The following is a 15635-nucleotide window of genomic DNA, read 5'->3' on the forward strand; positions in this document are numbered from 1 at the left end:
TCCCTGTAAAATGTTTATCTGTAGTTTTTTAAAGTTATTTTCAGTTATTTAAAATCTGACTTTTCAAAGTGGTGGACTAGAAATTCATTAGAAATCATTACATTTTGAAACCAACCCATTTCTAGCTGTAACAACACTTGAATCTGGTAATCACTGTGAAATATATCAAGCAATCTTTTTCATTGGAAATAAAGAAACCAGTTATGTCCTAAAGCATTGTCTGATTGTGCTAGTTCATGGATGATTTTATGTTTGTGATTATGCAATTGATATGAACGGAAACTTGGACCATAAAGTCAATTCAAAAAATTAGCACACTTTCAAGTGCAATTTGTACCTGGATTGCTGATCACAGCCAAAGTAGAAACACGATCACATAATGTTTAATTAAGGGATATTTACTAGCACTTGGCTTTATCCTTATACCTGCATGGTTTGACTGTTTAATATTCTCATCCCCAAAGCAACAGTTACATGTTCAGGATTATTGACATAAAAAGGGGCTGACCAAATGGATGTATTTCTGTTAGTTATGTCACTGCTAATGCTCTGCTGATTTTTACAGATTCTATTAGATCTGACAAAAAAGAATCGAAGTGTCCAACTCCAGGCTGTGATGGCAGTGGTCATATTACTGGGTTATATCCTCACCACCGGAGTTTTTCAGGCTGTCCTCACAAAATGAGAGTGCCACCAGACAGTGAGTAGTCAGCGGTGCAACATACTTTTCAACCTTAAACCAAACTTTACACCCACATGCAGTATATAATTATAAACTTAATATAAGTAAGTATATATATAAATTTAGAAATATAATTCTATGTATAATTTCTATATATAAATTATATACTATCATTCAAAAAGCTTTTTCTGTCGTGTGCAGCTGGGTTATTACAAGCTTTCAAAATCTCTGTAGTTATAATAAAAAAACGTATGCACAATATTTAAATTAAAGGAATGAAGGAGTCTCAATCTGAGAACTGGCTACACTTTAGTTGAACATATGGGGTTTAAATAGACCAAATGTTCTGCTTGGCAAATCTAGTGTATTGATATGATTATAGCTCATGGCTCCACCCTGTTACTGAATCATTCCAAAGTCAGCACATGGTTAATAAAAGAGGAGGAAAGCTCAGTTCTTAAATCTGCAACTCACATTTTGGCTTAGAACTGAGTGATAGCTCATTTCAAAGGCACAGTAGACAATGTCAGTCATTCTCCCTGAAGTTATTATGAAACAGCAAATTGATAGTTGATTAGATTTAAGCTGTCCTAACTGTTTATATATGCTTATAATAATGAACAGAGTTTCGAGCCAATATTGAATGTTATTGTGGTAACAATAAGGACAGCAACAAGTAGTTGTTTGGTAGTACAAAACTTGAGTATTGCTGCAAAAAGACATATGTCGTTGAAGCATTTCATCTTGTACTCATCAGGACATTCATAAGAATGCCAGTTGTAAAGGGAACAACAATTTATAGATCATGAGAAGAGAGTGCTGATCAGTTGGTAAGTGGTTGGAATATAAACAAAGCTTGTCAGTTAACTGTCAGTCATCAGTTAACTGGTGCATTCTCCATAGCATCATCTCTACCAATCAGAGTCCATTTACCAATGAATCAGGACTCTCTTCTTATGAAGGATAAATTGCTGTTCCCTTTACATCTGGTATTCTTGTGAATGTCCTGATGAGTGCAAGATGAAAAGCTTTGACAACATGTGTTTTCTGCAGCAATACAGCAACAAGTGTTATGAAGCCACAATGGTAGCAATAATATGCTGTGGTGTCTGTTTCATTGAGCTGGCAAAGATACTAGAAATATTTGCAAGTAACACAATGACAGATTTAAGATAGCCTAACCCTCTAATCCTGCAACCTTAGTCTTATTAGAATCTCTCCCACCTGCCCTGGTCATCAATGTTAAAGAGACACTGAAAAAGTAGTAAACAAGAACACCTGAATGAACAGAAAGACTCCAAATTGAAAGAAAAGTAATAAGAGAAATAGATAAACAACAAAAACTGCTGGAAACACTCAGGGAGTCAGGCAGTATCTGTGGAGTGAAACAAAGGGTGGGATTTTCAGGCAGGAGGAGAAGTTCCTACCCAAAGTCAATGGACTTGTGGCTGTTCTCTAAATTTTCTGGCCCCGCCCATAGCGATTCCTGTCATAGGACCGGAAAACCCAGAGTTTCTGCAAACTCTGTTTCTCTCCAGACCTGACTGAGCTTTTCCAGCATTTTTTGGGTTTTTTTTTCAGATTTCCAGCATCTGTAATATTTTTCTTTTGTAAAGGAAATAGATGTTATGCTTAAAGAAAACCTTTTTCATTACAATCAAAGAATATACCATAGAAGAAGACCAATTCTGCTCATTGTGCCTGTGCAGTATCTATAGAAGAGATACCCAATTAGTCTCACTCCCCTACCCTTTCCCCATATCACTGTTAATTTTACCATTGTAGAGAGATGGTAAATACGGCCCCAGATTTTAAAATCATAAACTGCAATGCTGAAGTCAATATTAATTTTACAGTAACAAATCTATTCAAACATCATATGATTGAAATAAATGTTAAAAATGAACTTCTATCTAAAAGGACTGACTGATTTTCACCTCCCAAATTTAGGGAAGCTGAAGCCAATTATACCATTACCCTGGAAGAGATCAACTAACCTAGCACAGGCCTAGGAACCTGGGGCCTTTCTGGTCTGTATAACTCAGATATTCACTAGCCAAACTCACTGGGCGGGATCATCCCAGATTTGCACTAAGCGTGGCAGCGGGCGGGAAAAGGGACATTTTACCCGCTGGCCGCAATGGCAGGTTTTCACGCTGTATCGTCCCAATCCCGCCCCACTAATCATGCAATCCCGGGAAACAGACCATTTTGCTGGCAGGCGGTCTCTGATTTGCCATCACCTCACCGCTTCCTCATGCTAGGCGCCATATTTAAACTGCAGCGTTGCATACACCTCTCAGTGTTTCCAGCCCAGGACTGTTGCACAGAAGACATGGCCCGGAAAGGCAAGCAGACTGCAGCCCTGATTCAGTGACACATCCCTGGGACACCTTGTGGAGCCCACGTGGTGTCCTCTACCCTCTCTCTGGCAGTAGGAGGCCAACCAGTGTCACCACTCCGGCTTGGAAAGCGGTGGCAGAGGTGGTCAGTGCCAATGTTGCATAGAAGCGGTTTGCCATCCAGTGCAGAAAGAGGATGAATGATCTCATCCATGTAGCCAGGGTAAGGTAATCATCCCATCACTCTAAACTCACACACTCACAAGCCCGGCACAGATTCACTGGCATCTCACTCACTGCCAGCTCAAGAGACATCACCGCCCATTCTCACACACACGCCCTCACATGTCCATCTGGCCTCATTTCCTCTGGAGGCTGTCTCCTCAGCCCCCACCCTCTTAAAGCCACTTGCACAGATCAACATGTGTCCATACACACCATGGATACCTGCCTTCCCCAGTAACTCCCTCACCCTGCAGCCTCTTCCCTTGCCTGAGGCCACTTCTCCCCTTTCTCCAAGCAAGCCCTAGCTCTGCAGCCGTTGAAAAACCACCCCGCCTCACTGCTGGCCTGGTAGGTAGAGATCTGCCCGTGAGCCCCCATAAAAGTGATGTGATGCTGCCTGCGAAGCCTGGTGCTGATGACCATGAGTACTACCCGAAGCAAGGTAGGCAAACAAACCTCGAAGTCCCGAGCAAAGTGCAGCTCACCAGGTGCACGTCACTTATGTTCAGTTGTGAAACACATCGGCGAACAATCACGCCAACGCGGCCAGATGATCCAGCATCCAGGAGGATGATTCTGGCGAGCAGGGCTTATAATGATATGCAGATGTATTAAAATTAAGTTCCCGACATCTGACGGCAGGAAAGGCGTCCCACCATTGAGGGGCAGAACAGACAATCGCAAACTGGTTTCATGATGTCATGAAACCGATTTTTGGCCTTCCTGACATGTTGTCCGCTCATGCTCACCATGACACCCCACACTAACAGGCACGGAAAATTCCGCCACTGAGTCATCACTGGAGCTTTTATTATCCAGTCCTATGTTTTTTCCACGTGACTTAACCTATTCTATCTTTTCTAACCATTTTTCCGTTATAATAAATGTTAACTATTTTAATAGATTGGCAAGTTTGTTTAAAAAATGCCTTCTACTTTAATGACTGATTTCCCAGCCAATCAAATGCCTAGAATCAACATAGATGTTTTCAAACGCAAAGGTCTAATGCTAATGAATATATTTTCCTATGATACCCACAAAGTTAAAAACATTTCACTTGTTCATAGATTATTTGCAAGCAATAAGCCTGCAGGCTGTTGATCAGATGCCAATTCTGAAAATGTATGGCATGTTCTTTACCCAGTCAAAGGATAGCTTACGACCTCTACCACCTAGGAGGATAAGGGCAACAGACTCATGGCAACACCACCATCTGAAATTCCCCTCTAAGTCACACACCATCTTTCCTTATATCACCTTTCCTTCATCACTGCTGGCTTAAAATCCTGGAACTCCTTTGGGAGTACCTTCACCACACAGATTGCACTGGTTTAAAAAGGCAGTTCACCACCACCTTCTCAAGGGTAACTGGGGATGGGGAAATAATTCTGGCCTTCCAGCGATGCCCATATCCCATGAACAAATTAAAGAAGAAAGAAGCAGGATTAGGTCTGTCACTAACCTTTATTAAAATCCTAACCAGTGGAAAAAAAAATCTGTCATTTAAAATGCAAACATCAAAATTTACAAGATTGTTTAGAACTTTGTATACCAGTTTCTGTGAGGGATTTCACCAGCACAGGGCCTTCCATTCAAACGTAACCCTTGTAACAAGGTTTCATGGTACTTGCACATACAGAGACCAGCTGAGTAGATTGATATGCTCCAAAGGGCCCACTGAGGCACTCATCAAAGCCTCTTTATGATCAGCAACCATAACTGCCCACCTTCCCCTGTCGCTGACCTTCCCACCTTGCACCCACTAAAAACTAACCTTTTCAACCTCCTTCTGATTCTGCTCACCTCATCCACCAGTCCCCCTTTGACTAAGCCAGTTGGTCACTGTCCCTCTTTGCATTTCCCTCCAGAATGCCTAATCACTTGTGAACAAGGCCCTTGTCATCCATCCTTATTATGGATGGCTGCATTGACTTTCGGACTTTAACTGAAATTTGACTCATGGATGGAAACGTCTTGCCCCTTTCTAACTCTTCCCTATCTGGATATACTTTCCATCACCTTTCCTGTCCAAACCACAATGGCAGTCTGCCTCTTATCTCCAAATAATGTCTTTGTCTCCTCCCTTGTTCCTGTGGTAACTGCTTCTCCATAAAGCACCTCAGCATGTTTCACCCTTCCTGCCTTTCCTTTAAAATCATTACCCAATCCTATTACCATGCCCCAAGATTTTCAGCAAAATATCCTCCCTCCTTTCTTCCCAGTGATTTGTCATCCTCAGCTCTCCTTTGCATTTGTTCTCTGTTCTCTGTCTTTCCTTCACCTGTCCCTTCATATAAACTCCCCCAACCATAGTTACAATCACCCCATAACCTACATATATAAGATTACATACATAGGATGTATGACATAGAAACAGGCCATTCAGCCCTGAAAATCAATGTTGGTGTTTATGCTCCACTTGAGCCTCCTCCCATCCTTCCTCATCTAAATCTATCTATTTACACTGTAACCCCTTCTCCCTCATATACTTGTCAAGCTTCTCCTTAAAGGCACCCCCTGTGGTAGCAAGTTCCACATTCTTACCACCCTTTGGGAAAAAAAGCTTCTTCTGGATTCCTGATTGGATATCTTGGTGACTGTCTTATGTTGATGGCCTCTCATTATACTGCCCCCACAAGCAGATATATTCCTCTCTTGAGATGCCCCCTTTCTCCCTTACCTGCATCAGCGGATTGCTGCTCGCTCAGTGCTGGAGGGCCCATCCATCCTCCTTAATTGTACGGCAAGCACACCCTCTGGCCATCCATTGGCCATTTCTTTGTAAATTGTGTTGGTTAACTATTTCCGTCATGATGCAGGTTCAGGACCCAAATTTGATCTCGACGTCAGGTCCTGGCAACAAAACAAAAACCCTGCCCTTTGTATCTGTCTTCATGAAAGAAGAGACAAACAGCATTTAAAAAATATTGATGAACCAAGGATCTAGTGAAATTCATGCTAGTGAAGGAATACTGCTGAAGAAATTAATGGGACTAAGTGGCAACAAATCCCCAGGACCTTCTGACCTACACCCTAGTGTTGTAGAAGAGGTGACTACAGGGATAATCAGTGCATTATTTTTGATCACGCAGAATTCCCTACATTCTGGAACCGTCCTCCTGAACTGGAAGGTATCAATCATGACCCTGTTATTCAAGAAAGGAGGGAGAGAGTAAACAAGGAAAATAGGGCAGTTAGCCTGAATACAGTATTGGAGAAAATCTATTTTGAGAGAAGTGATAACAAGCACTTAGAAAGTCACAGTGGACCGGATCTAGGGATCTCTCTGGTGAAAGTTTCACCTCTATCACCGTGTGGTGGTACTGCAACTGGTTGCAGAATTCTTTACCTGACATTCACAGCATGGAGCTGGAGCGATATCATCAGCTATCCAAGCGGTCATGCACATCAAAGGATTTTCACAGACACACAAACAGGAATCATAAAAAGATTTACATAGACCAGTTTACAGATTGGAGCACCTACAAGGGGTGAAGATAGAAGCATAGGAATTCTGAAAAGCCTTTTTTAAACAAAATTGTCGTTCAAAATAGTCAGTTTTAAAAATCTACTAATTAATCATTTAACAGCATGTCAGGATTATTAAATTTTTTTCAGGGCAAGTTCATCAAATTTTATGAATTACATCACTGTTAAAAACCCAGTTATGTCTGATTGGACAACATGTAACTTTTTAAGGGAGTTCTAATAGCGATGTGGGAGGGGAAAGTTGAAGTTCTTGCTGATTTCAGTGATTGCTGGCTCTCGGGGAGGGGGCACAGCCCAGCCTGCATTGGGACCCTGGGAGACAGACCGCAGCTTTACACTTTAGGCTGTAATCTGCAGCCCAATCAAAGGGGTTACAATGCCGAATACTGACAGTTGCCCCTCAACACCACACCACACCCCCAACCTCCCCCACCCATCGCCCTGAAATGATCAGACTTGTTTGGCTTGGGCAGACTCAGCACAGATTTATGAAAAGGAAATCGTGCTTGACAAACCTGTTTTTTGAAGTTCTAAGTAGTTGGGTGGATAAGGAGGAACAATGAATGCTGTACGTTTGAATGTTGGTATTCAGAGGGACCTGAATGTCCTTGTACACTCACAGAAAGTTAACGTGTAGGTGCAGCAAGCAAATTTTATCAATTGGAAGGCAAATGTTAAGTTATCCTTTATTACAAAGGGATTAAAGTACATTCCTAGTAATTGCAGGCCGGTCAGTTTAATATATGTGGGGGGTAAGGTTTTAGAAACAATAATCAGGGGAAAAAAATCAACAGGCTCTTAGAGAGGTTTGAGTTGGTTAAGGAGAGCCAGCATGGATTTATAAAAGACATTGAATACAAAAGCAGGGAAGTAATGCTGAACCTGTATAAGGCTCTGGTTAGGCCAAAACTAGAGCACTGCATCCAGTTCTGGTCACCACACTTTACATAGTATGTGAGGACCCTTGAAAGGGTGCAGAAGAGATTTACAAGAATGGTTCCAGAGATAAGGGATTTTAGCTACAAGGTTAGATTGGATATTTTTTTATTCATTCATGGGAAGTGAGTGTCACTGGTCAGGCCAGTATTTATTACCCATCCCTAGTTGCCCTAGTTCAGAGGGCATTTAAGAGTCAATCACATTGCTGTGGGTCTGGACCCACATGTAGGCCAGACCAGGTAAGGACAGCAGATTTCCTTCCCTAAAGGACATTAGTGAACCAGATGGGCTTTTACAACAATCGACAATGGTTTCTGGTCGTCATTAGACTTTTAATTCCAGATTTTTTTTATTGAACTCAGTTTCCACCATCTGCCATGGTGGGATTCGAGCCCGGGTTCCCAGAGCATTACCCTGGGTCTCTGGATTACTAGTCCAGCGACAATACCACTACTTGATAGAGATAGACAAGATTATGACAGGTTTAGAAAAGCTGTTTCCATTAATTGATTCATATAAGGACAAGGGGACACAGATTTAGGATTTTAGCAAGAGGTGCAGGGGGACATGAGGAAGAACCTTTTTTATACAGCAAGTGGTAATAATCTGGAATGCACTGCCTATGCTGGTGGTGAGAGTGAAATGATGAATGATTTCAAAAGAGAATTGGATGGACATTTGAGGGAAATAAACTTACTGTGCTCCAGCGACAGAGTGGGTCAATGGGGCTGACTGGATTGCTCACAGGGGGCTAGCATGGATTTGATGGGCCGAATGGCCTCATTCTGTATCATAATGATCCTATGGATGGAGTTTTCCAGCCCCGACACTGTCGGGCATCGTCGCGGGCAGGATCTCTGCAAATCTGTCCAAATTTTCCCATCCTGCCCACGATGATGCCCACCAGTGTCGAGGCCGGAAAATTCCAACCTATAACTCTCAAAAGAGTTAAGAAGTATTACTGCAATTATGTAGGACCTTGGTGAGACCAAACCTGGAGTACTATGTACAATTTTGGTCTCCTTAACTACAAAAGGAGATGGTTCACTTAAAGGGAATGTAACAAAGGTTCACTAGACTGATTATTGGAATGAGGGGATTGTCTTATGAGGAGAGATTTAGTAGACTGGGCCTGGAGTTTAGAAAAATAAGAAGTGATCTCATTGAAACATATAACATTCTTAAGTTCTTCACAGGGTAGATGCTGAGAAGATGGCTCCCTTGATGGGTGAGTCTAGTATGAGGGGTCATAATCTCAGAATAATGGGTTAGCCATTTAGGACTGAGATGAGGAGAAATTTCTGCACACAAGGAGTTTAAACCTTTGGAAATCTCTACCCCAGAGAGTTGTGGATGTTTAGTTGTTGAGTATATCCAAGAAAGAGACTGATAGATTTTTGGGGACAATGGGAATTAAGGGATATGGGCACAGTGCAGGAAGGTGGCATTGAGGTAGAAGGTCAACCATGATCTTAGTGAATGCAGAATAGGCTCGAAGGGCCAAATGGCCAACCCAAGCTCCTGTTTCTTACGTTCTACAACACTCCACCAGCCACATCCCCTTATCTTCTTCCAATTCCACTTCCTTTTACGTCCGCTCCAGAAAAAATCTCTCAACAATGTCATTTAGAGCTGCAATTTCAAAGTGCCAAATTCCTAGCTTTTTGCCCTCCATTTTCCATGAAATTTCTGCAGTCATTGACCTGCACAACCACTCTTTCATCTTTGCCATATCCCCAGAAAAGCATTTACCCTCTCCAATCCTGGTCATTCCCCTGGCATATTCCCCACCTTCACTCCCAGTCCAAGAGGAGTAGATTTCAGGATATCAGACACAAAACTTGTTTAGATATTCATAACCAGATATGGCTGGATTCATAAAGCCCCATTATCTGTACTTTCCTTTGCCAAAACTGTCTACCACTATGGTGTTCTCCAGAAGAGCAAATCTAACTCTTTTACCAACGGAGGCTTTAAAGCTTTCTCCATTACTTCTTCCATCTCCAACAAGAATTTTGAAGAGCTCATGCATTTCCTTGTCTCTAAACTGAAACCATTCATTCTGCTACCACTGCAAGCCTTCCCGTTTCCCTTTGCTTAACAAGCCAAATCTCGCCAAGACTCTTCCATGTCCTAGACCTGAACTCATGTCTTTTTTGATTTCTCCCCATACCTTCTCCATGCTCTGTGCAAGTTCATCTGTTCCCTGAGGTGCATATCTGAACCTCATTCCCACTAAACTGCTGACTACCCACCTTCCCTTCCTTTCCCCCATGCTAGCTGATATTACAAATTGTCACATCTCATCAAGCATTGTTAACCTCCCTTATAAAAGTGCCATCATCCTGCTCCCCCTCAACTAGCCCATTTTCAACCATGTTGCCATTGTAACATCTCCAACCTCACCTTTCTTCAAAGTTCTTGATTGTGCTGTCACCTCTCAAATACTTGTCCATCTTTCTTGTAACCTCGTGTTTGAAAACCTCCAGTCAGGTTTCTCTCCCTGCCTGGAAGCAGCCCTAAACATAGTCACAAATGACATCTCCTTTGACTGTGGCCATGCTTCATTTTCTCTCCTCATTGAAGTCAATGGATCATAAAATTGGGAGTGTAAAATTGGGGTTATAATTAAAAAAAATAATAATTTAATGACTTTGCAGTTTATGTCCCTCTTGTGGATCAGGTCTCATTTGTAACATTCTCCCAAATAGTGCCAGTTCTGTTGTTTCAAGCAGTCTCACTGGAATATAAATAGTGGCTAATTTTTCTGGCAGCCATCTACTCACAGATGGGGGACTTATTAAATCAGAGTCCTATGCCATATATAAGATCCCAATCTAATTTTCGCATTCTTCTTGTCAAAGTGCATGCTCTTCCCAATGCAACTGAGTGCTAAGCAACCTAACAGTGGTTGTTAAAACTGAAAACATCAGGAGACAGCTATGGCTCTTTCATATTAGGGTGAATATAAATGTTGCTCCTGGCTCACAAGTGTCTTTTCATCTGCTGCTGGTCCCTTTTTCCCACCTACCTCTGGAATTGCATTTCTCCCATGACCGCACCTCATCATACAATTACAGAATCACAGAATTGTTACAACACAGAAACAGGCCATTCAGCCCTTTGTGTCTGCACTGGCTCTTCATAGGAGCAATTTAGCTAGTTTTTCCCTATGGTTCTGTACATTCTTCATTTTCAATACAATTCCATCTTGAATGCCTCAGTTGAATCTGTCTCCACCACAATCTCAGGCATTCCAGATCCTAACCACTCGCAATATGAAAAGGTTTACCCTCATGTTTGTATTGCTTCTTTTGCCAATTATCTTAAATCTGTATCCTTTTGTTCTCAAGCCTTCTACCAATGGAAACAGTTCTTCCCTATCTACTCTGTCCAGACTCTGCATGATTTTGAATACTTCTATCAAATCTCTTCTCCAAGGAAAACAGTGCCAATTCTCCAATCTATCAACATAACTGAAGTTCCTCATCTCAGGGACCATTCTCGTGAATCCTTTTTGCACTCTCTCTAATACCTCCATATCTTTCCTAAAGTGTGGTGCCTAGAACTGCATGCAATACTCCAGTTAAAGCCAAACCAGTGTTTTATACAGGTTTAACATAACTTCCTTGCTTTTATATTCTATGCCCCTATTAATAAAACCTAGGATGCTGTATGCTTTATTAACCACTCTCTCAACCTGTCCTGCCACCTTAAATGGTTTATGGACATGTACACTCAGGTCCTTTTGCTCTTGTACCTCCTTTAGAATTGTACCCTTTATTTTATATTGTCTCTCCACATTCTTCCTCCCAAAATAAATCACTTCACACTTCTCTGCATTAAATTTCATCTGCAACTTGTCCACCCATTCCACCAATCTGTCCATGTCCTTTTGAAGTTCTACATTATCCTCCTCACAGTTAACAATACTTCCAAGTTTTGTATCATCCACAAGATTTGAAATTGTGCCCTATATACCAAGTTCTAGGTCATTAATTTTTCAGGAAGAGCAGGGGTCCCAAAAAAGTCCTCCTCACTAACATCTCCCAAAATTGAGAGAGCTGTCTCACAGACTAGTCAAGCAATAGCCTGACAGAGTCATATTCAGGGAATCATATCTTGCAGATCATGTCCCAGTAGCCACTATCACCATCCCTGGGTATGCACAGTGGTACAACATTGACCCCGGCTGCCATGAAGTCTCATTGCATCAGGTCAAACATGGGCAAGGAAACAACACTGACCCATGGGGAACTTCACTACAAATCTTCCTCCAGTCCAAAAATACTAATTAACCACTATTCTCTATTTCCTGTCACTCAGACAATTTTGTATCCATATTCCTACTGTCCTTTTTATCCCCTGAGCTATAACTTTGCTCACAAGTCTGTTTAGGACACTTTATCAAATGCCTTCTGGAAGTCAATGTATGCCACATCAACAGCATTTACCAATTACTTGCACCACGGCTCATTGAAGAAGCAGCCAGATTTTCCCAGTCAATGCTTATTGAACACTGATAGTTCTCGGAGCACATGCGAATGAGGCCTGACCATGAAAATTGTTCAGGCATTTCTCTAGTGCTATTAGGTGAATGGTGCAATTGGTTAGCTTACTCCCTGGTCAATGTGCACCTGTATTTGAAAATCAGCATCTTTACTGGGTTACTATGAATTTTATTTCAACAGTGGTAGAGAATAGTATTCTATTTATGAGACATGTTGTAACTTTCCCATAGTGTTGTTAATAGGTGAGTGGAGAATGCAGATTAGTCACCAGAGTTGGAGTAGACGAGAAGGTTCTAGGCAGGAACTGTGGAGCCTCCCAAGCAAGAAAAACACCTTTCCCTTTCAAGTTCTTATATGTTCCCAGTAACCATCAGGATCTAAGTTCCCCAAATCTCTGGTCCTTCTTACAGCTGCCTTTGGGGAAACTCTGTGACATTGTCCTATAATTTGTGCATGTCTGGTGAGTACAGTGGACTAGCTGGCTAACACCCATTGTTAAGGCATATATATGGAGAATGGTTTGTTGGGCAGATTATCACAGGACTGTAAACGGGCATGGAACAATGCAACAGCCAACCATCCACTGTCAGCATTTCCAGGACAGTAGGGAGAAAATTGAATAATATTTTTGCATGAAATTACTATCATATAGCAGAATGCAATGTCTCCATTTGAATCTTTGCCTTCCTGCATTAAGCAGATTTTCTTATGCACAATATATCCAATGTAAATTTCTTATTTACATGCATTATGGTTAGGTTGGGGGCCAGTTATCTTAGATGGCTAGCATGGGGTTCAGAATAATGCCAACAACGTGGGTTCAATTACCATTTTGGCTGAGATAGACTTGGGACCTGCCTCCTCACCTTGTCCCTGAGAGTGGAAGGCAATGGCAAGAAAAAACTGCCAAGAAAATAGTTCAGGATTATACATCAGCAGACAATAAACCAAGGACCTGCTTGCGGGCAGAGCACACATGAAGTATGAAGATGAATGGTTCGTGTATGTAGATATATAGACAGATTATGCACTCAAGAAAAACAGTGAAATGAACCAGCATCATTACTGAGACATGTTTTGTTGCATCTTTTCCTATATTCAGTCCTTGCTATGCATGAGAATGTGCTCAGGTGTCCAACCCCAGGCTGCACAGGAAGAGGGCATGTGAATAGCAACCGCAATTCACACCGAAGGTAAGCTGTAAATAATTTATAGTGAGAATGTCAGACAATCAAGAGAATAGCTAAACTAATGGGTTCGAGCAGTTCTTTCATTCCAGAGTTCAACCCATTTGAGAGGGGTATGATTAAAAGTTGTCTTTTTTGACTAAGAGTCCTAAGTGGGTTTCAGCAGTCACAATCCAGATAATGACACAGAATTATACTGCTACCAACTTTACAGTTTTCTGAAATGGTCATAAAGAAAATTGATCATTGGTATATTTTTGTAAGGCCTCTGCTTAAGCTTGTTGTCAGGGCAGTGTAAGGGGAGATTTATAGTGAATCTAACCAACAATTAACTTTTGAGTTAGATTCTTCATAAAAATTTGTAATCTCCGCTTCTTGTCAGTCATTCTCGTGATGTGAGAGGAATTACATGGATCTCATATAAGATGCTACATTTGCTGGTAAATGCTTTGAGTGTTCTCCAGATTGGGCATCATATCTTCATGAAAGAAAGCATGTTGGGATAATTAAAAGCTGGCTTTGGCTGTTTGGCCATACATGCTAAGATGCCACAAACTGGGTTGGGGCTTTTACTTATTCATGGCAGGCTCCTAGTGAGAGCCCTAGAACTAAAAACGATAGAGGAGATAGAAATGGGGCAGGAACCTGTGGCTCACCTGCCACCATTATTTACATGCTACCTTTTGGCGGGGGGGTATAACCAGAGGTGGTCCCAGAAGGGACTACAGAAGGGAAATTAAAGTTGGGATTGGAAGCATAAGTAAGTTGCGCTACCCAAATTTCCCTGCTGTTATCACAGCATTCCTGTCCAATAGGATGAACTTCCATGGAGGGTCTCCAGCTCGTCCAGTTTAAGTTTAGTATACAAGGTGGAAACCCTGTAAATACAGCACTTACACTGTTTTTATTTGTCTTGTCTGCCAAGAGGCTATTTTAGCTCCTTTAACAATAGAAGTTAATCTTGGTGATTAATTTAGCATCATTGTTCAGATACTAGAAATACTTTCACACCTCCTTTGTATTTTATTATTAACTAGTCAGTGACTGATTTATTGCATTTTCTATTCACCTGTAAATTTGGCTCTTGCACTCCTACAGCTTGCTGATCAGGCAAAAACCACTGAACAGGAAGCTTTTGGCTTTCTTCATTCTCAGAAAAAGTTCTAGTGCAGGTTAGGCTTATGTCATATTGGATCTATGTCCAAACAATTTTGATTCAAGGCTATGAGCATTTAGATGTACAACAGAAGGGGTTCCCTTTGCCAATATGAGAAGTCCAGGACGAAGCTGTGAGAAGAACTTGCGTTAAAAGGAGCAAATTGTGAGAGGACTCCAGGCTAAACGAATGTGTTTTTCAGCACCCTGGAGAGGGAGACAGCCTCACAGTGGGCAAGTGCCTTTGGCAAGACCCCTTACATGAGAACATGGATTAAACAGTTGGTGATGAGTAATCATGATACACAACATTCAAATTGGATGTCGATAATATCAGTATGGTTAGCACAATCAAGAAGTTGTGCAGCCTATGCCAGGCAGCAGAAATTGTACTCGCATACATTTCTGTTTGGTTTTGTTTGCAGACTCTGGAACATGATGATGGGTGTGAGATTAGTTCTATCGCATAGTTGGTTTATTAGCTTATGTGCCTGTTCATGCACGAGTCTGCAACTCCACATGCCTGACAGAACAAGTCATTTTCGAAGACTGCTTAAATTATTTGGCTTTAAGAATTTTTGATCTATATCAATCACAAATGCCCAGCTATAGAGTTGAGTGCCAAAAATATTATGGTCTTACAAATAGTAATCCCATCTGCACTTGAGATCAGCATTAGAAAGTCCATAATGATTTCAACACAACAGCTGGGATTTTCCACTCCCAACCGCAGCGGGTGTAATGGCACGTGGGGGGAAAATTGTGGTGGGAGCTGAAAAATCAGTTTGCCGCCAGCATGAAATGACAGTCGCAATTCCCGCCAGAGGCCAGTGTGTAGAAATTTTACATCCAGTCAACGAGATGCAGGTGAAGCCCCAACTGGAACAGTCCCCCCTGTCCAATTATCAGCGCAGCCAACAAGATATCACACCAGTCTGAAACACATCCAGACCAACATGGTGTGGATATGTTGGGACTCACCTGGAAGAAGGCCTGGGGCAGCCTGTGGAGGGTGGAAGATGGAGCAACCATGGACCCTGGAACACTACATGCAGCAATGGGTGGGTGGAGCATCAACCACATGGATCTTCACACTGCAGGAGCT

The 15635-nt window shown here is 41.8% G+C and overlaps 1 protein-coding gene across 1 annotated transcript in view; it reads left to right on the forward strand.

Moving 5' to 3' along the window:
- st18 (ST18 C2H2C-type zinc finger transcription factor) overlaps window positions 1-15635 on the forward strand; it is a 412589-nt gene that overhangs the window by 318346 nt on the left and 78608 nt on the right. The window contains exons 8-9 of the mRNA XM_078540528.1: window positions 566-700; window positions 13291-13381. Of these exons, the coding sequence (XP_078396654.1) occupies window positions 566-700; window positions 13291-13381 (226 nt within the window). The remainder of the gene's footprint in view (window positions 1-565; window positions 701-13290; window positions 13382-15635) is intronic.

This window comes from Cetorhinus maximus, chromosome 4 (genome assembly GCF_964194155.1).
Source record: "Cetorhinus maximus chromosome 4, sCetMax3.hap1.1, whole genome shotgun sequence".
In the NCBI taxonomy this organism is placed as follows: Eukaryota; Metazoa; Chordata; class Chondrichthyes; order Lamniformes; family Cetorhinidae; genus Cetorhinus; species Cetorhinus maximus.